This window comes from Epinephelus fuscoguttatus, linkage group LG8, assembly GCF_011397635.1.
Source record: "Epinephelus fuscoguttatus linkage group LG8, E.fuscoguttatus.final_Chr_v1".
Classification (NCBI taxonomy): domain Eukaryota; kingdom Metazoa; phylum Chordata; class Actinopteri; order Perciformes; family Serranidae; genus Epinephelus; species Epinephelus fuscoguttatus.
In genome coordinates, this window is record NC_064759.1 from 36,287,166 (window position 1) to 36,311,888 (window position 24,723).

The 24,723-nt window shown below is 40.9% G+C and overlaps 1 protein-coding gene across 6 annotated transcripts in view; it reads left to right on the forward strand.

The window, feature by feature from the left end:
* The window catches only part of LOC125892761 (intermembrane lipid transfer protein VPS13B-like), a 360,799-nt gene that overhangs the window by 48,253 nt on the left and 287,823 nt on the right, over positions 1-24,723 (forward strand). For 3 of the 6 annotated variants that reach the window (XM_049582970.1, XM_049582966.1, XM_049582968.1), the window contains exons 11-16: positions 1,211-1,348; positions 3,743-3,830; positions 6,587-6,772; positions 8,940-9,109; positions 9,843-10,037; positions 13,287-13,411. In XM_049582970.1, the coding sequence (XP_049438927.1) occupies positions 1,211-1,348; positions 3,743-3,830; positions 6,587-6,772; positions 8,940-9,109; positions 9,843-10,037; positions 13,287-13,411 (902 nt within the window). The remainder of the gene's footprint in view (positions 1-1,210; positions 1,349-3,742; positions 3,831-6,586; positions 6,773-8,939; positions 9,110-9,842; positions 10,038-13,286; positions 13,412-24,723) is intronic. The other 3 variants (XM_049582971.1, XM_049582967.1, XM_049582969.1) reach the window with 1 other exon arrangement.

The following is a 24,723-nucleotide window of genomic DNA, read 5'->3' on the forward strand; positions in this document are numbered from 1 at the left end:
CCAGAGAACGCGTTTCGTGTGTATAAATGAACCAATGAAGACAGCGGAAGGAAGGAAGAAGGAGGAGGAAACAGCAGAGAGTGTTAGTAGTTCGTCGATAGAGAGTAGTGAAAAGTTTTTTTAGTTATAAAGTTTGCGAATGGAGCACACTTACCACGCAACAGGAGAGAATGAACCCGAACCGTCATCTGCGAGGAAAAGAAGACGCAGCTTCACTCCTTGTGATGCACTCTCTGCGGCGCTTTTCCTCCTGATGATATATCTCCCCAGCGATGGTAGCAGTAGCACCGAATCCCATTCTGTGCATTCAGCCTCTCTTCTCGCCCGCTCAGCATCAAACACATGGAGTTCCTCATCTGTATGCTCTGGCTCAAACAGGTATGGCTCTGGGTCTGTGTCCGCTACAAGAAACTCTTCAAAATCGTGTTCAAAGTCGTCCATTGCAGCTCCGGAGATATTGCTAGGCTAAATAAACAGCTGAGCTCTGTTTACCGGCTACGCTGTCAGTCAGTGTGCGGGCTGGAGATCGGTGGAGCAGAGGGGGGAGGGGGTCCCCACTCAGTATGGTAAACGAGTATGTGTGTATGAAGTGTGTCTGTTACGCCAGAAGAGTCAGAATTTGGGATGGAGTGTTTTACCCCCTGGAGTGTTACCAGAGTTTTTTGAGTGCTCAAATAAACTGGCCTTTTTCCCGAAAGCTCCTCTGGTCTCCTGCTCGTGAGGGCTTCATTACAATATCGTAACATGGTTTAGATTTCTAAATAAATATTCACCTCGTCGCTAGATAGACCTACTCCTGAAAAACTCGTGCGCAAGGCTTTTTGTCCCTATGAGGCCGCCGTCATTTACCCGACGGGAGGGGTGAGCGAGTGAGCCCTGCAATCTAGAATTTGACCACTGATGTCACTGTTTTCAACCCATTTTACACACTGGCCCTTTAAATTGTTTGAAATACTTCTGCATAAGATGTTCTTTTATCTACTGAGGGTTGGATTGTATTTTTGTGACAAGTAAAAATATTAGTAAGTAATAAGTTCCTTCCACTCAGTAAGCATAACCATGTCACACAAAATATTTATCAGAGCAGTGTTTTTTACATACCTAAAAATGTGTCGGGAGGGGAAATTTAAGTATGCCTTACATTGTCTGTGCAGGCTCTCCTTCATACCTCAACTCATTTCTCTCTTTTCTTTTCTTTTTGTCTCCACAGGACGCAGTGTTCTTCAGCTGTGGGGACAGCCTAAGCAGTAAAGGAATGACCTACCTTACCAACTCTCTCTTTGACTACCGCAGTCCAGAGAACAACGGAGTCAGGGCTGAGTTCATCCTGGATGCTGCTAATCACAAGGTTAAAAAAAATAATGAAAAAATGTTCCCAAACATGTTTATTCTGGAAATTTTATTTGGGGAAAAAAAATCTGTTTTTGGTGTTTAAAAAAGGGCTGACTTTGCTTGGATGGATGGCCAAAATGCAATAGCAGACCATGCATTTCAGATAGAGGTCCCCAGAGAGTATTTACTTGAGAGCAGCTACACAGCTTCAACAGTAAAACAGTCTGTTTAAAGTGAGTCCAACCATTATTACAGGTTGATTGTGACATATACACTACACTGGCAATCAAGCTTTTACTTCAGAAGACTAACCGCTTAGCCCTCAAAGGACAACCACAAAACTGATAGCAAACCATATGGCAAAAATTAAGCAGTCAGTTCCAAACCAGGCTGACAACCAACTTAACACACACCTCACAGCTGGGCTGACAGACCAGTGCACTTATTTAACCAACAGCAATACAAAACAAAATGAACTCACCATTGCTGTTTACTTCAACAGCACCTGCCATTGACACAGTTCTCACTAAACAAAACATCTGTAGTGCTGAGGTCATCAAGCTGTTTAGAGAACAAACAAATGATGCATAGAAATTTTATTAAGACACGTTTCCTTCTTTTCAGAAACATAAAGGGTTCACTGAGGCACGTCACAGCCAACCTAAAGAACAAAAGATGTTCCCTAACACATATTAGTGTGGTTATGGCTTAAGCAACTTGTTAAAGCATGTACACTGATGCACACTTCACTAATACAATACTTAATCTGGGTTCAATAAACAATCTGATATAATTACATCCAGTCTTGCTTCAGGTTTCATCTAGAATAGCTGTAATGACAACTATTATCATATTGGTAGTACTAGGTTAATATAATATTTTGTCCTTTTTAACTCTCACTAATTTCTCTGCTGAAAATACATCATTTTAGTTTAAATCACTGCCACTGAGATTATTTCTGTCAGTCACCCAGCTGCTGGCTGCAGTAGAGGAATGTTCCCGCTATCTAAGCAGTAGTGTTAAAGCCATTATTCCTGATAAGTCTCAGCTCCCTTCATCAGCCATCACAGCTCTAGTGTTGACTCTGCTCAGAAATGTTCATGACCCTCAATGAAGCAATTGTTTGGACATCCATCCATCTATCCATACTTTAAAGTCTTAAAGAGTCAAAGGTTTTAGTGTTAATTCATTAGCAGTTTTGAAACCAGCCAATGGCTTTGATCCAAAAGCATGCCAGAGCCATTAGAGGTCCCCTAATAAATATTACTCATTAACCTGCCTGACTGATAAGGCTCTATTGAAATCTTTGTTTAGAGAGCTAGTGAGTAAGTCTGGGGTGGGGGTGTTAAATGTGTGTGCGAGAGGGGCCTCCCTCCTTCTTTCTCTCTGTTTCTTGCTTGCTCACTCATTCTCTTTTTTCACTAGTGGTTTGATGTGCAGTAGAAATATAACTTTCAAATATTGTCAAGGACAGGTGCAATAGCTCTTAACCTGCAGACTAATAAATGATGACGAGTTATAGTAAAACAATACAACCAGGTAGCTCAAACATGTGATATATCCCAGTTCTTTCACCTATATCTAGGTTCATCTGAGTAGGTTTGTCTGTATGTGTTGGTCCTGTAATAAACTGGTGACCTGTCCAGGATGATCCCTACCTCTTCGCTAGTGTTGTATGTAATGAAAGTTACACACTATTTTTGTGTTAGGTAACCGACAGTTACAAAGTGCCCTAATAACCATCATGTATTGTTTTTTTCCAAACATGTACATGCTCACTAGTACATTACATTGCATTCATGTTTTTAAAAGCTGCACCTTGCTATCTTAATGAATATTTCCAAATAATATTTCACAATTTCATACTGAAAGTCAGCCATAATCCCAGTCAGACAGTTTTGATTTGTCATGAAAAAGTCCTATCTTGTAGTAGATAAGGTACGTATTTCCAGTGGCGTATATCCAAGCACCACTTGAATGAGGAAACTTTCACTTCCATTTATCAGTAGCTTATTACTCAATAAAGAACAGACTTGATATGCACTAGATTACTTCCCTATGTACTGTAGAGTATAATAACGATTAGTTAAGTGTCTTCTTCTTTGTGCTCTCTTCTCTATCTGAATTTCCATTCTAAAAAGTTAATTGAAAAATTCAGTTAGCTTTAATTTCACTCCAGATAAGAGACACTTGGAATTCTTGAAATACTTCCAAATATTAGTGATATTGTTGGCTGGTAAAAAGTGATATCCCACTAAGCAGATCAATCCTTCAATTACTCTTTTTGAAATTTCTCATTTGACCCCCTTTGCCATGTCCACCGTGACCCCAGTCACTGCCACTCTTAAATGCTATCAGCTTGTTTGCTCCCTTACTGCTATGTTTACCTAACTCTACTTTTGTTTGACAGGAGACCTATACAGAGATAGCAGGCATGCAGCGCTTTGGTGCTTTTTACATGGATTATCTCTACACAATGGAGAGCAGCAGCGGCAAAGGTATTGTCTAACTCACTCCTCCTCACAGAGCTTGTTTGCTCACCTTACCACCTCCTCTCTCTTTTTTATATCTGTCATGTTCTCCTTTTCTCCACCTTGTTCGCTCTTTCTTCCCATCTGCCTTATACTCTCTGTCTTTCCATCTTTTTTTTCTTTCTCTTTTTCTTCTCTTCTCTTCTCTCTGTCAAACAAGCCCCCTGGAGACCTGAAGAAAGAGCTTGTCTTGTTTGAGTCACAGCCACCTGGTCCTTGACCCTTCCTGTCCTCGTTCTCACCCCAAACTTACCTGGAGGGCAACTGTCAGAAGTGTTTAGTCTGCGCTGACACATATTTGAGTTTCTTTCTCCATGCTGCTTGTTGAAACACTGTTTCCCCTGTCTCTTTACCTGTAAGCTCTTGAGAAAGTGAATAGGGTCCTCTTGGCTAATTAGGTGTCACTCTCCTGGCAGAAGCTTTAAGACAGACAGGATTTCTCATTCCTCAGCTGCAGCACTCAAGATTGTTTATTCAGGTCTGAAAGATCTGAAGTTCCCATTAAGAGATAAAGCGTTCTCCCTTCAATTTGAAATGTTATATTTGGCTCACAAATGTCTCTGTGCTTTAGTCTGTGATTGCTGAGCATTTTATTTCAGTGATGCTGGGAAGCTGTATGTGACACCTGACTGACGTTCACAAGTGTTAAGATCCCCCCCCCCCCCCCCACACACACACACACACACAAAAAAACCTCTAACACGCTCAACACTTAAAAAAAATTCAGATTAGATCAAGATGAAGTGCAACCCCTCACTGTCTAATGGCAAAAGTATACGAGGGTATTGCCCATGTGTCACTGAATGCTGTTCATGGTATGATATATGATCACGCTCCATTGAGTGAAAAAGACCATTTACAGTGATGATTAAGACAAATGTATGATTATATAATTATGATCATTGTGCACAGTTGCCTTTTTTTAAATAGCACAAGAAACAAAGATCTGGTTGAAACAATTCAATGACCTGTACAGATCATTTGATTTATTAGGAGTCTAGTGTCACCTATGTTGTTTCACTTGCCTCTCTCTTTTACTCTTTCATTTTACTTCTGGCTTCCTCTAACTCTTTCTGACTAGGCTATTGTTCCCTCCTGCTGTCAGCTACAGATAATAATCTAAATTAAAAAAAAACATTGATACTGTCATCCTGAGCTGTCAGAGTCATTTCTGACAGCAGGATAAGTGTCAGTCTCTTTTCCTGCGGGAGGGCTGTGGTTACCCTTGCCAATTGGAATGCTTCTCTTCTGTCAGTGTTTCTCTTCTTCTCGGACGCGGACCAGATCCAGTGTCAACCAAACAAATTAGTTTCCATTGCCATGGGACTAACATAAACTCTGAGTCAACCGAAATACTAACCGACCCAGGTCACATTCACCATTGACTTCCTATTAGAGTAACGCTGCAGATTAAAAACTTTTTTTAAAATGTTGGGAAATGGAGACACTTTTAAATCTTCTAAATCCTGGCTAATTTCAGCCTCCTCATCATTTCACTGACCGTTCTAACTGCAGCCATATGGTTGATATTAGGCCTAATCCACTGCAGCCAAATCTCACTGAGGAAGGGAAGGGGAAGTGGCATTGCCCATTGCCCTTTATAAATCCCCAAAATTCAGTGGTAGTTTCACCCCATCCCCCAACCTTTAAGCGAAAAAAGTTAAAATTCACAGTGTTGACTTTCTGAGCTGTAAGAATGTTCAGTGCAGTTGTGGAATGTAATGGGAATAAAGAGAGTTGTGACCCTTTGTCCTCTTCCTCCCTCACTGCCATTCATCCACCCCCTTCTTTTATTTTTAATTTCTCTCGTTTTATTGCCGGGGAGCTGAGTCTTTTAAGTGGACCTCTGGAACAGGGGCCTACGATGAATGAAGGGACAGCTGTGTGAGAGAAGTGGACATTTGGAATATTCATCATTCCAGTGGGTCACGGCTATGTGAGCTGCTCTCTGCTGCTGCATTACAGCCCTGCCATCATTGCTGTGTTTTTACCCAAGAGATGAAGAGATCCTATACTTGTACATAATTAAGAAGTGTATATGGGGAAAATATGTTGCTGGGCTAACTATTAATGCCAAAAACACACAAGTCTTTACATTAAATACTGAAGGTGACATGTCTACTGTACTTAGACTTTTAAATTAGAGTTTGGAAAATGTGTTAAACTTGCTGAATGACTGAAAGAATAATCTTCAAGTTTGAAATAGCACATACCAGAGAGGGACAGAAATGACATGCCATTGTGTAAATAAGATAAATAACATAAGGCTGTTTCGTTTGTTTAACAAAAGGACAAGGTATAGACCTGTTCTATAGGAAAGGTAACCTTAAATGACTTCTGCTGTGATCTGGTGCCATATAGAAAATAAAATTGAGGGGCGTTGGTGGCTTAGTGGTAGAGCAGGCACCCCATGTACAAGGCTGTTGCCGCAGCGGCCCCAGTTCGACTCAAGCCTGTGGCCCTTTGCTGCATGTCACTTCCTCTCTCTCTCTCTCCCCCCTTCACGCTCACCTGTCCTATCAATTGAAGGCACAAAAGTGCCCGAAAAAATATCTTTAAAAAAAAAAGAAAAAAAAGAAAAGAAAACTGAATAAAATTAACTTGACCTTCAAGGGGGGGTGGGGGTTGCTGTTGGGGGGGGCATTGCGCCCCCCCCAATATAATGGTAGGGGAAACACTGCTATTTATAATCTAAGTATGTTATGCATGTTTGTTTCTGTCAGTAGGCTCTCAGGACTCGGTGGTGAGTATGGAGGAAGCTGTGCCCACTCTTCAAGAGACATCCATCAAGCGGCTGGTGTTAGGACCTCTGGATGTCAGGCTGCACAGCAGCGCTGTCCACCGCATCCTCAAGATGGTCACCTGTGCCATGGACCATGAGTACGAACCCTACTGCAAACCACAGAGAGGTCAGATGTCTCATGCTAACAGTTGCTCCATCTGTTTTATTGGGCTGACTTTACCAACTAAAAGTCAGCTAACAACTAATAGCTCACTGTACTCCCTACTCTCGACTAACACTTTTTGCAACACCTCTCTTATCTTTTTCTTCTCTTTTCTTCTATTTTGTTCTCTTCTCTTCTAGTGTGTTCTGTTCTTCTCTATTCTGTTCTGCCAATGATCAGAAACTGCAGTGGTTTGCACTTTACAGTATCCTCATCACATTGTTATTTCCTTGCACAACCCATCTTTCAACACACAGCTGTACATGAAAGCAGTGACCTTTTGGACCACATGAGGGAGGATAAGCCAAACACCTTTGTTAGTGATCGTCCCTGCACAGCTATTGATGAGCTCATCCCTGGGATGTTGTGAAAGAACATGGAATGTGTGTCTGTGTGTAATATCTGTAGCAATAACTCTCATTTTTTCGAAACGATAACATCCGTAGGTTTCGGCTGTTTCAGCATCTGCGATAGATAATAGATGATGGGGTAATTACTACAGAGCTTTTGACTAAAGCTGGTCAGGTCAGTCTGTTTCTTCCTGTTTCTATATGTGTCTGTGCTCTCTCTGGCATTTTCTGGAAAAGGGTCAGTATAATTAGACCCCTGGGGGGGATTGAGAAATTGAGAGTAGATAAAAGAGGAAACTTTTTTCACCAAGGTAGCTTTTACAGATAGAGTGATAAAATAACACATGCCTTATGTGTTCCCTTAAATCATCCTCTCCTCTCCTCTCCTCTCCTCTCCTCTCCTCTCCTCTCCTCGCTTGCCAGGAGGGAAGTAGATCAGAAGGTCAAAGACTTCTATGCATCTTGTCCTCTTCTTCTCTACTCCTCCTCATGCACTCCTCCTCAGAATCACTTTCCTCCCAAAAACTAGTTGTAAATGGAGGCCAAATTGGCCGGTGTCTGTGTATTTAATAAAATCTTGCCCTATTTAGACCAGAAGGTTCCAACTTGCAAATTACTTGGTGTGTTCATTTGTGTGTTGAATGTGGTGAATGTTTTTTTTATATATTGCCGGAGAACAATAGATGGAACAAATTAGCAAAACTTTTAGAGCTGGATTTGTTAAGTGGGACAGGAAAATAGGGGTGTGTCAGCAATATGTGTGTGCCACAGTGCCAGTGTGTGTATATTGGCTTGCACACTTCTTGTCTTTTTATCATATATTTTTTTTCTGTGTGCTTTAAATAGAAACTGTTTAAGTGTGTGCAATCATGGCTCTGTGTGCCACGTGAGCCGCATGTCTTTTGTAGTTTGAATGTTGACTGTGGATATTGACTTGAGACCTGGCATATGATTAGATTGGACATGGCAGTGCCAGATGAACCTGATGCGGGCTGTGGCGGTAGGCCAAAGAGCAAAACAGCTTTGGGATCAGGTTCTGAGCCCACCTTGGAGCTGGGAATGTAGCCCAACAGAACCTTTACTGAACTAAAACAAGCCCATGTCCTGGGACTAGAGCCAAGGCCGTTCTGTAACAAAGCGTTCAAGTTTTGGTCCACCTCAGGCCCTGGACACAGTTTAGTGGTTCATTGCTCTGGTCACTCCTCACTTTGGTGAGCGCTGACCTTGCTAGCCTCTTTTCCATGTTGTCTTGGTTCACTTCATTTTCTGCCTTTCCGGATGTTTCTGGTTATTGATTGAATGAGTGGTTTTATGAGATAGTTCAAAAACAAAGCTACTGGGAAACAGCCACTGTAATGAATATCACTTGAAGATGCCAGTACTTTTTTAGTGCATGTTTATTTTATTTAGTGCATGAGGTGGTGGTTTTTGTTGGAAAAGGCCTTTTTATTGTTTTAATGCTGCAGGCGCAGAGGAGAGGCGCCCACTCAAAGAAACTGGTGTGCTTTACAGTTAACCTCTTTCTCTGTAAAACAATCTTTAGTTCTCAAATCCAAATGGCTTTGGCCTTTCCCACTCCCTCACTTTATTTCAAATATTGCACCAAAGGTCCCATTCTCGCGGTTAGATTCACTTGTGTAAAACAAAGGAAATCAGTTGTTTTTCTAATAAAATGTTTAATTTTACACTGCACCCACTCCCTTTACTGCACCTCTGCAATATGTTACGCTATTTTTTCCAAAGCTAACAGGTTTCTTTCGGTTGTGTCATTGTCTCTGTAGAAATGGTTGAAGAGAGCCATGGTCCATCTACTCCAGAAGAGATATCAAACTTGGAGGAATTCATCCCAACCAGACTCACGTGTCTCAGTCTGCTCCAAGTCTCAGTGACCGTCTCCATGGCGGAGTTCAACCTCCTTCACACACTAATGCCTGTCATCATGGGATGCAAGGTACTGCATACAGACCTACATAGTTCCAAATAATGTCCTTGTATCTTGTATCTTTTTTGTACCTTCTTTTAGAAACTCTTTTTTTAATGGTTATTAATTTGCCATGGGTGATTGCATTACATAAAATTAAAGTATAAAAATCAAATATACAAACTGTAATGGAGAGAGAATGATGTGCACACAAAATGATCAGACACATTGCTAAAAGTCTGTAGATTGTACAGCACACATTGCATCTACTGACATTGAAGCTTCTACTTATCTGAACAGGCCACACATTGATAGGTTGCTTGCGTTTTGACAAATACTGTTTGCCAAGATACTTATGGTGAAGAACAAATCATATGTGCTTAGTGCACCTTCAAGCTGATAAATATCTGGCTAAAAAGGTTTGATTTTTTTTTCTATAAATATTTAAATATGTTATATATCTCAAGAATGATAACAACATTCTTCAGTCTTGTGGTGAGGGGGAAAAAATCTTGTATTGTATTTTAGTGACTATTTGCTGATTATACAGAAGGTCTATAGTAAAACAATACAATTCAGACATCAGATCTAGCCATTATACCCATCCTTATAAAAATCATGCAGTATTTATGTCAAATATTGTGACTGAATTTAATTTTTAGATCTTGTCAGAGAGTTTACCTAGTTAAATATGAGGGAGACTGATACATATGTATCCTCCCTTTTAATCCCTTTCCCTCCTTTGATATTTTCAATCTTCCAGACTGCACCTGGGCCAGTCAACATGCCAGTGTTTCAGCCAGTGCGCCCACTACCTTCTGTGCAGTTCCAGGTGGAAAGGGTGAATGTCGAACACTCTGTGCCCATGTATGCTCCAGAGCTGGTCAGCACTGTCAGCAGTCTCAGCCAACCTTCTGACAACCTGCTACATCACTGCTATTCACACTTCTACCTCAAGGTGAGCACAACAATATTAAAATCCAGCTGGCCTTTCTGTAGATACAGTATAAAACAGTTCTTTACTGTTCTGCTAAAACAGTTGGTTCGATGTTAGAACTGTATCCTACATATACACCTGACTTTTCACAAAGGTCTGTCAGATCCACTTAGGCTATCTAGGCCACAGTTAAAGCATCACATCTCAGGTTAGTTGAGCATTTGTTGATTTGGTTCTCAAGTTAGAAGTTATTTGATGTTTAAGTCCAAACTACACTAAAACAAAAAATTGTATTTCCCCTCAAGGGATTAATAAAGTATGCCTTCTTCTATACCGGGTATTTGATAATGTACTAACGGTTGTGGTAGACTGGGTGCAAAACCACACTCTCATACTCTTACATAATACAGAAAACTACAATTTATCCTTGTGCCATTTTTTTCCTGTCCTTTGCCATTTTTATTTAGCACAGGTTTGTATATGTTTTTATTTTATTTACCTTCTTTTATTTTACATTTATCTCTTTATCCGTCATATCTTCAGTTTACACAAAATATAGTAATTCATAGAGTTCCGTTTTCATGCACTTCAGTCATAAGTCAGTAGGCCAGCCTCATGGCCACAGTCTTAACTCCACTCTGAAATAACCCTAATGACCTTGATGACCCCTTTTCACCTGGTCATAAAGATCTCAGTGCTGAGCCTTCTGATGAGCTCCAGTCCAACTCTGGTCTACTTCATGGTTTTAAACAAGCAGATTGATGGGATGCTACAGGCTTGTATTGTGTAGCTGTGACATCCCCTGTTACTGTGTTGACTGTATAGTTTTGAGTTTGATGTTAAATAGGTAGAATTCATTGTTAATTACAGTTACAATTGCCAAAAACATCAGACTGGGGCCTATGACAAAACGCTATGGTTTCTCAGAGAACAAGTGTAAAATCACAAGGCGAAAGGCAAAATCTTTGTCAGCTGTGCTTTTATCAGATTGCTTTATATGATAAGGCCAATTTTATGAGCAATTATTTAGTATGTAAAGTTTGTGCTATCTGAAAATTGTGGCAGTTCCTAAGAATGGTCAAGAGACAGCTTAGAAAAATCTGAACAATCTGCTGAGAAAGCTGTTTAAACATACTATTCACACCATTTGTTGTTAGACCATTTAAAAGTTGAAATGCTGTACTATTATGTATATATACTATGTAATACCTCTTTGTAGAATGCACGTAGTTATAGCAAAACATTTAGAAATAATCATTGATCTTCCTCTGAATCTGTCTTGGCGTTTTGTGTATGTAGCTGTTACATTATTTTTTTACCTACACACAATGTGATCAGTTATTTATTTATATACAGGTTAAGGTAATATCATATCTGACAGTGGTAGTGTCTAGAGTAAACTGCACTTTTGTCTAACACTTCATTGTATAAATTAACCCATAAACCAACTAGAAAAAAAAGGTTTTAATCTCTGTATTCATAGTTTACTTGAAGGCCCGGATGTTCCGTGGAGTGCGTATAGAATTATGGAGAATTTAGCAAATTCACCTTTTAGGAAGCCTGGACAACAGATCTTTAGTAACCTGGGGTGGCCCAGTCTGGCCTGGTATGGCCTGGGTGTGTTTTTTTAAGGCAGGATGTTTGCTGGACATCATGTTGGTAGTCCTTATCACAGGGTCACTGCAGGGTTAACAGTCAACTGGTCAGTGGCCAAGGATCCTTCTGACCAATCAGCCAATCAGCCTCTGTATCTGCCAAGGTACTAATTCTGCCTCTGGATTTTGGCAGTGGGATCATGACAGGGTGGAGGTCAGTCTGGCCACAATTCACCCACTTCAGGAAGTGATTTGAAACGGGTATAAACTAAGGCTTATCTTAATCTGTCTTTTATTGACACTGGCTGACAAAGCTAAGGTGTCTGTCTTGAGGGTAGTGGTTAGCCATTGTTTCACTTTTCCATGGATATAGACATGAACTCAACGTCAGCCTTGCTCAGCAAGGAGGCCACAGGTCTACATCTGTATCTGGCAATCACACAATTCAACTAGATATACTACTCTGGTGTGTAATATTACATCCATAGGCCAGTTGTCCTATTATAAATGAATTATCATTTTAGTTTCATCCAAAGTTTTGTCTGTCTGCTCTGGGCCATCTGCACAGGAAAGTGGCTTGGTAGACCTCCACTTGCAGGAATTGAATGAATCTTGCCCAGTGCATACACAGCAGCTGCATGTGGGACAGCTGGGCCCAGCCATCATCCACTGCCTCAAATATTAAACAGGACTTCATCCACCATGTTCACCATTAACCGTATGTAAACATTGAGGTTGCAGTACAGTATGTATCCAACAATGTGACTACCAGGAGCTTAAGTAATTAGAAGGTTAGATTACGAGCTACATTGTCACTAAAAGAAACCGCGTTGAGGTGAGTGAGTCTAAAAATCTCTTCCCTAGAAAAATACATGAATGTTAGGCACCAATCTGGGTGTGATCTTGCCATGGACCTGATCGATTTGTTCATGTAAAAGATGATGTGACTGCGGTTAATTGGGTGAATAGTCTTGCTATTGCATCTCTCTTACTATATGTATGTCCACTTGTTTGCAGAAAACCTTAAAGTTGTTATGGAAACTTCAGTTCAGAGTGTACATGTTTGTTGGTAAACAAATCTGTGTTGGTGAACTGCACAAACCACCCACAAACTTTTCAGCCTCAGCAGTGTGTGTCCTCATTAAATCACACTGCAGTGGTCACATCACTTCTGCTATGTAATCAACTGTGTTTTAAAAAACTGTTACAGGAGAAGAAACATGTTTGTAGTGGTCTAATGTGCAATATGTATACTTTTTTTGAGAGTTCAACATAAGGATATTTTTATCAGGGCCTCCCAGAGTACTGGATAGACTTGCTGACAGGTCTACAGTAAACAAAGACGATAAGATGATTTTGTCTTTTTTTGTCATTATAAGAGCGCAGCTTTGGGCTACGGCCGATCTGCTGAAGACAGATAGGGTCAAAACAGCTCAGTGGTGATTGAGATGAGAGAACAACGGCACCGGCTCTTCACTGCTGTGTTGTCTTTTCAGAAGCTGTGTGAACTCAATGAGAGCTGACATGTTTTTTCTGTGGATCCAGTAAATGGTTTGATATATACATTGCTGAATATGCATTTCCATGTCTGCTTTTTTTCTCCCCCGTCTTTCCTTCTCTTCTCTCCCTTCCACCATATCTTACACTCTCTCCCTTTCTTGCTGTCTCTTTCCAGGTGTTTGGGTTCCAGGCAGGCTTGACATGCCAGGACAGCACAGGGGGTTTCCTGCCTCTCATCCCCATCATCCCTTCCTTCAGCACTGCACTCTATGGGAAGCTGATCCAGATGCCTGCATACTGGTGAGCACTTGTAATATGGATGGAAATTTGATTGAGCACAGAAGCAGATAGAGTTCCCCCTGTAAACTTATATTACTAATTTGTCACTGCTGATTATTTCATTTGGCAAACTGCCATGGTTTGGCTATTACTATCATGTCTACCTCGGGTTTATAGGCTTTACAATGTCATATTTGCCCCTTTAAAGTCACTGGGACTGAAGTGATGGCAAAAAGTTAAGCCAAATCCTGCCCCACATGAATTTGACACTTACATTATGCAAAATGGTTTACTTTGTCTAAATCATTGCTTTGTTCATACTTGGTTCCTGCTTGATTGAGTCTGAAACTTTAATCCCTAAGCAAGTGAGTCATACCCCTTTTCCACCATGTGCAGTAGTCTCAGTAACAGTTGGTCCGTGCTTGTGTTTTTGGTAAAAACAAATATCTGTAAAAACAGAACAAAGGTTCACAGGTAAACAGCGTAATCTACGATTTTGCTGGTGGAACTGCAGGCTGGTCAACTAGATAGAACCAAGGTTCCAAGACTCCTAAAGAGAACCGGTTAAAAACCAGAGCCAGTGTGCTGGAAAAGCGGTATCAGTATCTCCAAATATTTTGTCTTTCTGCCAACCTTTTTGTAGTAGGCAACATTTAGTGCTGGTTTTGGATAGTGTGGAGTCTACTCTGTATGTTCTTTATGCTGATCACTGAAGTGGGAATGTTCAATGGCATGTATGCATCACAGGTAAATAACGGTGCTGATACAACAGAAAACATAATTTCAGTCTTCCAGAGGAAATGGTTTCTGTGTGTTTGGTTCAAGTAAAAACATCCCAACATGTTGTGCTGTGGACACATCCTGAGACAGCCACCAAAAAGAATTTCACTATACAGTATTGCTGTCAGTAGCTTACAGGTGTGGTATGCAGAAAACTACTACTTCAGGCTGGGTACTGAAGTACTGTGCCTGTTTTGCTAGAGACAGGTGTAGTGTTGTACAATTGAACATATTGATTGAGGTAATTACTGGCAGCACAATGTGCTTATGCACATTCCTCAAAGTAGACACTGTATGTAATGCACTGGCCATTGTCTGTTGACGCAAGAGACTTAGTCAGCTACAATAAATAGAAAGATGTTTTACATTCTACAAGCAGCTGTGGATGGCATTATAGGTAACAATCCCTCTTCAATTCAACCCAGTAAAGATGCATACCAAAGTGAGTGAGGCAAACATAACATAAAACTTTTTTTTTTTATTTGGGAAAGGTTTGGGTGTTGACCTCCTGTGTGTATGCGTCCTTGGCAAGTGTTTATATGCATGCTTGGCCTGTGTGTACAAAGTGTGTGTATGTGAGTGTGTGATGTGTGTTGTTAGGCCCATGTATTGTACTTTATGAAGAGGATTGCAGCCTTTTGCGGGCAGTGCATCAGAGGGTATTTAAAGTGATGGATGAGCCACTTCTTCAGTGGTCGGTGGGGAAAACAGAAAAACGGAGTCATCGGGTAACAACTGCAACAATTTCTCAGATGGTTTGAAACACAAGGAGAGGAAAATAAGACAACGCTGTCTATGGAGATGAAAAAACATATTGCTATATCCCTGTCCTTGTACCAGACAGAGGATGACTCATTGGGGATGTCCCCCAGAGAGGGTAGGAGTTGAAGAGAGGACAAGGAGGGAAAGAGGAGTAATAAGGCTCAGAGTTTGGAGGTGGAATGGTTGTAGAAATAGGAGATTTGAAAGAGATCGACAAGAAATGAATCTATAGTCTTTAAATGTTGAAGCTATCAAAATACAGAGAGGGTGGAAGAGAACAAGGAGATAAGGAAAAGACCTGGAACTACGTAAATAAACATCCCAGTGTGGAGATTGTAGACAGCAAGTTGAAGATAGAATGGAGAGAAGAGAAACAAGACAAAAAGGGGAGAACAGACGAGAGGGTGAAATATGAGTAGAGGAAGAAAGGATGAAGAAAAAAGTGTAAATTGGCAGTTTTATGGAACTACAGGGAAGAGGGATAAGGCAAAAGCTTGGTTAGACGCATAAAGGACAGAGAGAAACAGAAACTTTTTAGAGAATGAACAGTCTCAGAGTAGGTTTACAGTATGGATCTGTGTGTGTGTGGTGTTTAACATCATGGAGTGTGGATTTACTCTCATCATTGATAATACTGTAATAAACTTTATCTGCCCTTGCACTTTTGCCATTATCCATATAAATATGTCTACATTTGTATGAAATAGCCTTTTGGGGTCATTTTTTATTTAGGAATAACCTGATGCACCAGATGGTTTGTTACACAGAACCATCTTAGAGACCATCACTGGAAACTGGAAAAGGGCAGGCGCTTTCCAAAAAGCTGGTGACCGGATGAACTGTCTCTCTGTCATGGTCATGGTCATGGTCATTAGGAAAGCAGTCGGTAGAGCAAAAACATCTTGTCCACCTTCAGCACCCTTCTTTGCTCCTCTTTCTACCAAGCCACTTTCCTGTGCATATGGCCCAAGTAATGCTTTTCAGTTTCTAGCATGTCTGGTTGATAGAGACAAATAAATTAATTTTTCAGTCTTTGAAATACAGAGATGTGTTGGAAATATAACTGTCTCCATTATTTACTTTATCACTTTAAGTTCACAAGTAATCATCATCTGGAAAATTCCTGATGCAAGCAAGCAAGCATGCACACATGCACACACACACACACACACACACACACACACACACACACACACACACACCCTGTGCCCTCTCTCTCACACCTTGCAGTCAAAGTGCCTGTTAAAGCAGGAAACCTGTGCAAGAGCACTAGCTTGGGAATCGATTTCCTCCCATTAGTTTAGATTTAAACATGTCAAAGAGCTGCAGATGGTTTTGACTTTTCCTGACTCCTTCTCCAGGCAAAAATTGTATCTACTGTACTGTACAGTGGTTAGCTAGCCACAGAGGGAACCACAAGGCCCTAATTCAATGGTGTGTGTGTGTGTGTGTGTGTGTGTGTGTGTGTGTGTGTGTGTGTGTGTGTGTGTGTCTGGAGACAGAACCTGATTCCCTGTGCTCTCTGCTCCCAATAAGAGACTGCTAGCTGCTTGTTTGATCTCTAGCCCCCTCTGTTTCTGCCCTGCCTGCCTCAAATAGTGGATTCAGATGTCAAACGGATGTTATTTTTCTTTCTGACAATCACTAGATGTTTCTCATCTCCAGAGGGCCTTCCAGATCAATGCCCTCCCGTGGCTTTTCTTTTAGCCTGGACCAGCCCTTGGAAATAACACTGACAACCTCTCACAGAGTCTCTTTGACACGTTAAGAAAGTGCTCTGTTATTCTTTGTTGTAAGCAAGCCTTTGATGGATTGCAGTATGTACATGTCCAGTAACAGTGTGCACCAGGAGTCCTTATCTTCATGAACATCTACTGGTCTATCTAGACTATGTGATGGGATTGCGATCATACCTCCAAATAGGTGAACACGCAATACCAAAGATAATTCTGCTGCTTTTAACAGGATTGTTTCCACTTCATCTCATTTGTCTCATCCCCATTTTAAATTTAGCTTGATGTTTCCGACACTTGGACAGGTTAGAAGCACTTCTCGCATTTTCTAACACTTGCCTGTTTGTTTTACTGTCAGTCTCTTTCCTGTAGATGATAATGGAACTGGGTGATTTGTGCAGGGTTATGAGTTTTGAACCTGCCATTTAAAGCCTTGAAGTGACTCATATTTGACCCTTCCGTCTAAGCGGGAGGTATGGTTGTCCTCTGGCTTCCTGGCCTGTGTGTCTTTACAGTCAAAGTCCAATTAACACAACCTGACAGTTTGCTTCTTGAAAAATGATGGTGAGCAGGTTTGACAGAAAAGTAGACAGTGTTTAGAAGAGGAGAGGAGAGAAATAGAGAGTGCTGAGTGACAGCTGGCTAAGGTAGTATGTGAGTAATTGATTGGTTTCCCATTGTGCTACAGTTCTCTGCTGAGTTTAACTTTCATAGTTTTGCTTAGTTGTCTCTCTGTGAGCCTGTGTGAAAAAAATAGAAATGGCCTGGAATAAATGAACAGTGAATTAAAAGGCTGAGAGGACATCTTGATTTCAGTTGACTTTATTCTCAGTGTGCAGTGGGATTCCAGAGTGGAACTCACACCATTTGTATCAACACAACTGTATTAATACATGTGATCACAGTATGTAGGTGACAGACACTTCCTCTACTAAAGGTGAAAGTGGAGTGACACATTGGGTCAATGGGGAAGCCAAAAGATGCACTCCACCAGATGGTAGCATTTAATTTGACTGTATTGATGTTTATTTTGGGACTGCTCCTCAGCGGCTGATGTAACTCTAACAACACCCCTTTCCAAGATGTTCTGTTCTCTGAGCAGACACTGAGCAGAGCTGTACAAGCTTTTGAAGTTTAAGGAAATATGAAAGAAAGTGGGAAGCATGAGACCTTAGTGACGGTGCGGGAGAGAGACACAGAGACAGTGAGAGAGTAAAAGGAAAAGGAGAGAGAGAAAGGAGCAGTCTCCAGTGTCTTTGTCAATCCTCAGCAGTTGTGTTATGCATATTATTGGATCAGCTTTTCCATTACCAGCGTAAAAGGTAGCTTTATATTTGTCTCCCTCTGAACTCTGGATTAAATGTAAATGATGACTGACGGGAGAGAAGGGTAGCCTGGATTAAGGAAGTACAGAAGGTGATGTCATATGCACATATTTTGCATCCCTCTCTTCTGTTCTCTCTCTCTCTCTCTTACTCCCACAGGCGCATGAACATACAAATAAGTTAGTCATTGTGCAGCCAGCTCATGCTTAAGCAAGCGTGCATAACTGCCAGGTGATCATGAGGGATTTGAAGAGGCACGGGCATCTGTATAGATCCAGCATGTCTCCTGATGAGTTGGCCCGCAGTGCATTCTGTAGCTCATGTTTCCTTCAGTCTCACCACAAAGGCTCCGTCTTCTCACAGTAGGCAGCAAGGGGCTTTCACTGGGGAAAGTACACTGCCTTTACGTCCTCTCCTTGCCAGCTCTGGCTTTCACTGGGCTTTTGGTATTGTGTATGAGACCTTGAATTTATCCAATTAGACAAAAATGTCTTTCTCAGTTTTAAGGCAAAATTAATTTTTAAGGCAGAACAATTGCTTTAGAATAAATTGACTTTGACCTTGTGGTTCCACATATTATATTTTTTTTTTTAGATCATCCAGTTATGGAGCTGCCAACCTGATATGTTGTCCCAAAACGCCCTGGTGAGGGCACCTCGGCTCAGTTGTAATGTTTTAACCACCTGGCCATTTTATGTTTGTGTGGAGATGTGGGAACAAACTTGGAAACTGCACAACCAACTGAAATGTGTCATTTGGTTGTTGTCACTATGATAAAGTTGATTCTCTAGACTGACACCACCCTGTGACAAGACAAGGCATCACAGTGGCTAATATATAACTGACAGCGAGTGTTAGCTGTTGTTAAACAGTAAGCTAACAACCACTTGATCACTGTCACTATGGTCACTACGGTCTTTGGTTGGGCTCTGGAGTTAGAGTAACATAGAAGATGCCAGTTGAGATAACGAGATAAGGTTTCTTTTAAGACAGCATCAAAGTCATTAGGATTCATCCTATGGAAATCATGAATATCTGTAAAATTTCATGGCAATCACTCTACTATTTGTTGAGACATGTCAGTCTGGACCAAAGTGGTGGAAAGACTTATATTGCTAAAACCACCACAAAGATGTTTATCTGCACTGGACAGGGGTCATTTCCACTAGAAAAAAACCCCACCTAAATTTAATATTTACCTACATCTATCTTTCTTGTGTATGTTTATGTATGCGTAGGTTTAAATTCTAAATTCTATAAAAAGTCTTGACAAGTAAAAACAGGTACTCCACTATTTTTGTAAACAGTAAAAAAAATCAGATTATTGGGTGTGAATGCTGCAAGCCTTATTATTATTCTTCCGCCACGTTTTTCAACATCAGTTATCTTCAACATACTTCAACCGATTCAAACCATTCAAACTTCTTCTGATTCAGCTTCATCAGGACATTATCGAAAAATTGAGAGGATGACAAACAGTTTAAGGCTATAACTCCACAAATCGGTAATGCACAATCCCCAAACTTTTCACGTGTTTTCTGTAACAATTTTACAACATGTATAAGGTGTTTAGAAGCAAATCATTGTATTCGCTTTCCACGGACTTTCAAGTCTCCCCGCCGGTAAAGTTCACCTTGAAGGCTGAAGACTGGCCTAAATGGATTAAACGCTTCGACAGATTCCGCGTTGCTTCTGGATTGGAGACGCAAGCAGAAGAGAATGGCAGGAATGTGATCTTTGAGACAGTAAAGTTTAATCAGCGGCTTCAAGAAACGGGCGAGACGGCCAACAGTTTTATTACGGCGCTGCACTGCCTGGCGGAGCTCTGCGGTTACAGGGCTCTACGTGATGAGATGGTGAGGGACAGACTTGTGCTGAGTCTGCGGGACAAATGCCTATCTGAACGGTTGCAAATGGACCCAGAATTGACGCTACAAAAGGCCGTCACCAGAGTCAAACGGAGAGAGCAGGTAAAAAAAAGCAGCAAGAAATGTTAAGAACATTTTTCCATTAATATCATCCATGAGAAACAATTAATGAGCTATAACTTGTGCCAAGCTAGCGTGTTAGCTATGTAACTTGTATGCTGCTGGTGCTCTGTTGTTGTCATCCAAAAGCCAGAACCACTTGTACAGTTAATTATCACAGTGAGCATTTTTTGAACATGTTTCACTGTCAGAACAGAAGACAAAAACTCCTCATTTTTAGTTGCAGCAGAATGACAGTCTCTGGGATGTTTGATCGGCAGGAGCCAGCTGGTGTGAATCTCCACCTGTGAGTGTGAGTGTGCTGCCGGTGCTTAGCAACGGTTGCTAAGCTGCAGTCATTTGTTTAGGGGGAGGAGTTAAGCAGATTTGCTTGGTGATGTCATCACCTTTTAGAATGTCTTTCTGAAATATGCCTTTGTGACACATTACACTCCCTGCGACTTAGTAAAAAGGGGCACAGGTCTGAATTTTGTAAGACGCGCATCGCATTGCATGTGCTGTTCTAGACCGTCATCGTCGTTTTAGATAAAATGGCAGAAGCATCCCAGTTTGGAGTGGACCAATTTCGTCCTTTTGTGGATAGATTTTTGCAGCAGCTTCTAGTGATTAGGGATGGTAGACCAGATAATGCCATCACAGTTAGGCTGGCGGAGCTACTGTTAGATATGGTGGCATATCTTATAGACTCCCATTCTGCCAATTTGACAGCTAATACAAAGATACCTGAGAATCATGTTGCGTCCACGATGGGCAACGCAGTCCCAGAAGCTTTTGCTCAAGCTCTGGGAATAGACACTGCAGACCCTGACATCAGCTCACAGAGCTTGATTAAAATCATGTCCGAGGAGGTATCTAAAAGCGTCAACTCCGCCATCACGACGAGCAGAGATGCAGAGAGTCGGTTTATGTCTCACGTGACTCTCTCCTATAGACTTAATGACATGGTTGAGCACGCTCGATCCATGATACAGTCATTCATCAGCAAAACTACATCATTTGCTTGCCTGTGTCTAAAATCTTCACCTGGAGATCTAGAGCTTGTGGACATAGAGGATGATGATGATCATGATGAGAGCTGCAGTTCATTACCTGTGCAGGTAGGAAGTTCTGAGGCTGACTCAAAGCAATCGGCGGACAGCTCAGAAAGTAGAAAATCTCAGGTCCAGAAAATAGTGTCTAAGGAGCTGGGAGATATCCTAGACATTTTACTGGATGATGCCTCTGACGCTGAGCGTGATGTCTTGCTGCGTGACACCTACCAGGAGAGTGATAGTGTCGTGAGTGACATCAGCGAGTCTGCTGGTGCAGCAGTCAGGGCAGATAAACCCAAGATAACTCTTCTGTTGGCTAAACAGTATGCCAAACAGTTGATACATCGTGCTGCGAGAAATCTGAAGAAAATTTTCTCGCCAAACAGCAAAGTGAAAAGCAGAGAATCACTGCAATCCTTTGCTGACTCTGTATCTGAACTGCTTCGACCAGAGGGTGGTGAGAAACACCCAGCTGATGAAGAGAGGCAGTTAGAAAAACTGCAACATATCGCAGAGGGTAGAGACCTGGTCTTTACAGAGGCACTGAGGAGACTCCTTTCTGAATACACCATCGACGGGATGACTCCAGAGTCATTTTGTCAGCTTGGACCATTCAGAAATACACAGGCCATCATCAGGAGGGCTACTTGCAGCACAGTGTGGCGTTTCCAGGTACTGCTGAGGTGGTGGCTGACATATCAGACTGGCATCCATTGTGACAATGTCATGACGGCTTTAAATGCCACCGAGCCAACCTCACCAGCACTCACAGTCACAGTACCTGAGACAGGTGCTGAACCGGTGCTCCACTTACCACCAGACCAGGATTCAGAGATAAACAGACTCTCTGTCAGATTACTTGTTAACAAGCTTGTTACCAGAGTCTGTAAAAAGGCTAAGATCCACGTCAGATCTGAAGACCTCTATGTCATCACTGACCACCTTTCCAGTAGGATATGGGCAGAGGTTGAGGGAGCTGATTTTGAAATCTCCCCAGCAACTTTTGAAAGACTCAACAAGGCTGTTTTCAAGGATTTGTGTAAATCCTGGGGCTGTGCTGAGCTTGTTCTTCTGAGAATGAACCGAGGAGAACAAGAAATCGATCACATAGCCAGCACCTTCAAACATCATCTGATGAAGCCACCGAAGCAACAAAGTGCCATCTGCAGACTCTTTTCCAGTCTGGGCCAAGCTATCTCTAAGCCCTTCACTTCGACCCGGGCCAGAGTCACTCCCATTTAGGTGACAGGATTCATGCTGGAGGAAAAAATTGGCGTGAGGCCTTTTTCCTCCAACATGAATGCAATGGGCTCTGTGCACCAGCATGAGTATTTCCTGTCCTATACTATTGGATTAAGTGATTAATCAGCTGTGTGCTGGGTGTACCGCACACCTGATTAATCACTTAATCCAGTAGTATAGGACAGGAAATACTCATGCCTACTTCCTTTCAGGAAGTAGTGGAGCTGGTGCAGAGCTCTTAGGACCACCTTGGTAGTCAGCAGCACAATCTCACAGTTGAGGGTTCGATTCCCAGTCCTGAGCCTTTGTGAGTTTGTGTGTGGTCTACCTACGTGGTACGGGTTTTCTCTGGGTGCTCCGGTTCGCCCGTTTTTTTTTTTTTTTTTCAAGCCATGCAGCAAAAGCTAATTGGTTTCATGTTATACAATTTGATCACAATTACACAAATTAAAAATAACAAAATTGATCTTATGTCTCTTGTCATTATCTGACATAGCTGTAAATATTCAAGTCAGGCTGAACTTCTGTTGATTCAGTTTCACTCAGGTTAAAGGTTTTGTGTAGAAAATACAGAGAAAAGACTGATCTTTTGTTTCTTTTTAATGTGAAAAGCAGTTTTTTAGCATGAAAGTTTGCTTTTGATACTTGAGCTATGTTTTTCTAATATCTCCCTTTGTAGCAAGGTTCTGTTTCAAAAGAAAAACAATAGACTATTAGGGCTGTACCCAAATATTCGGATATTCGAATATTCATTTCTATGGTAGGTATTTGTTATGAAAATTTGGTATTAGATATTCGTTTTTTTTATTTACTTATTAATTTATTTATTTTTATTACTATTATTATTTTATTTATTTTTTACATTTTTTTGGTGCTAAATGTAGTCTTTATGTTGTTGGTAAATGTAGGTTATCAATAAAAATCAAAACTTTTAAATTGCATTGTTAAAAATGTGAAAATATAGTATCACCTACCAACTGAGCTTGTGCGTACGGCACGCTTGAGCGCATCCATCTGAGGCTGTGGATCAATGCCAAGTTTTAGCACTTTATCACTATTCCCTCTAACTTGTAGCTGTTTTCCGTTATTATTATAAAATTCAGCTATTCATGTCTGCACACATGTGAATGTGCGCATCTGAAACATATCTAGCCCACAACAGACAAATATGAAATATTTCCCATGTAGCTCCTTTTTCTGATTCCGTATATGAGGAAATGTTACAAGACAGAGCTCAATAATGGTCCACCTTGATGCAGGCAAGGAAAAACATAAATAACCAAATTGAAATAGTCAGATGCATGTGTCATCTGGTAAGGTTAGTTTAGGTGAACAGGGGAGCTCATGAACTTTCTTGACCTGGGAAAATAGTGTGCCAAATAATAATAATGAACACTAATATAACAACTGATTACATTTGAATAGATTGCGGAATATTTAATTTGAGGATTTGTAACACATTTAGAAGAGAGAACAATTTAAAAAGCCTAAAATGAGCTGATCTAAAACTAGAAAAGCACTCAGAGAGTGCAGACCTCCTCCAAGTAGGTGATATTCCCTCCCCCTCTGCATCAGATTTTGCAGCCTACATCACAATTAAGGTTATTTGCATCACTATCATTATTACGTTATATATGTCTTCACTATGGAGACACTGTGGTGTGTTTATTTTGTTTTTATTTTGTACTAGGGCTGGGCGATATGGCTGAAAAATGTATCGCGATATAAGTGTTTCATATCAGTCGATATTGATAGTTATTGAATTTTAGGACCAGGAGACAAAAATGTTAAATTTAAACACTTTTATTTTAAATGTAACCTTTCCTCAGTAATGAACAAATGAACATAGGGGAAAAAGAGGTCAACTTAACCATGAAAAACAGTCAAATAAATAAATGTACTGGTTAATGGGCAAATGTAAACATTAAATAAATGCTTAAACTTCTTTAAAAAAATGTGCAAAGTACTTTGTAAAAAAAGAAATTAACAGAGATTAACATATTTGACCTGTCACAAACAGTCAGAACCAGCATAAAAATATAAAAATAACTCAAAAACAACTCAAGCATGGTTTCACTCCAGTTTTTGGCCAGGTAAACTGTTTCACCTTCTCAGGCTTTAAGGTCATACAGGTACATGTAATAATATACACAAATAAATTCTAACAAATTATCTTGTGCACAGTGCAAAGTATTTTGTAAACATAGAAATTGGAATAAACTTGAGGTAGTCATTGTCTGAACATCTGACATGACACAAACCTTTTACGCAGTCCAGTTATTATGGCAATATCAAACCAGCATGTACATAAAAAAATAACTCAAGCAAACACTGTTCAACCTTGGCTTCACTGCAGATTTTGAGCAAGGAAAACAAACATGTTCACCATCTCAGGCTTTAAGACTGCCCTGGTACAGGTGATAATATTACCCCCAGTGCCAAAAATTCTTTCAGAAGGGGTGCTAGTGGCTT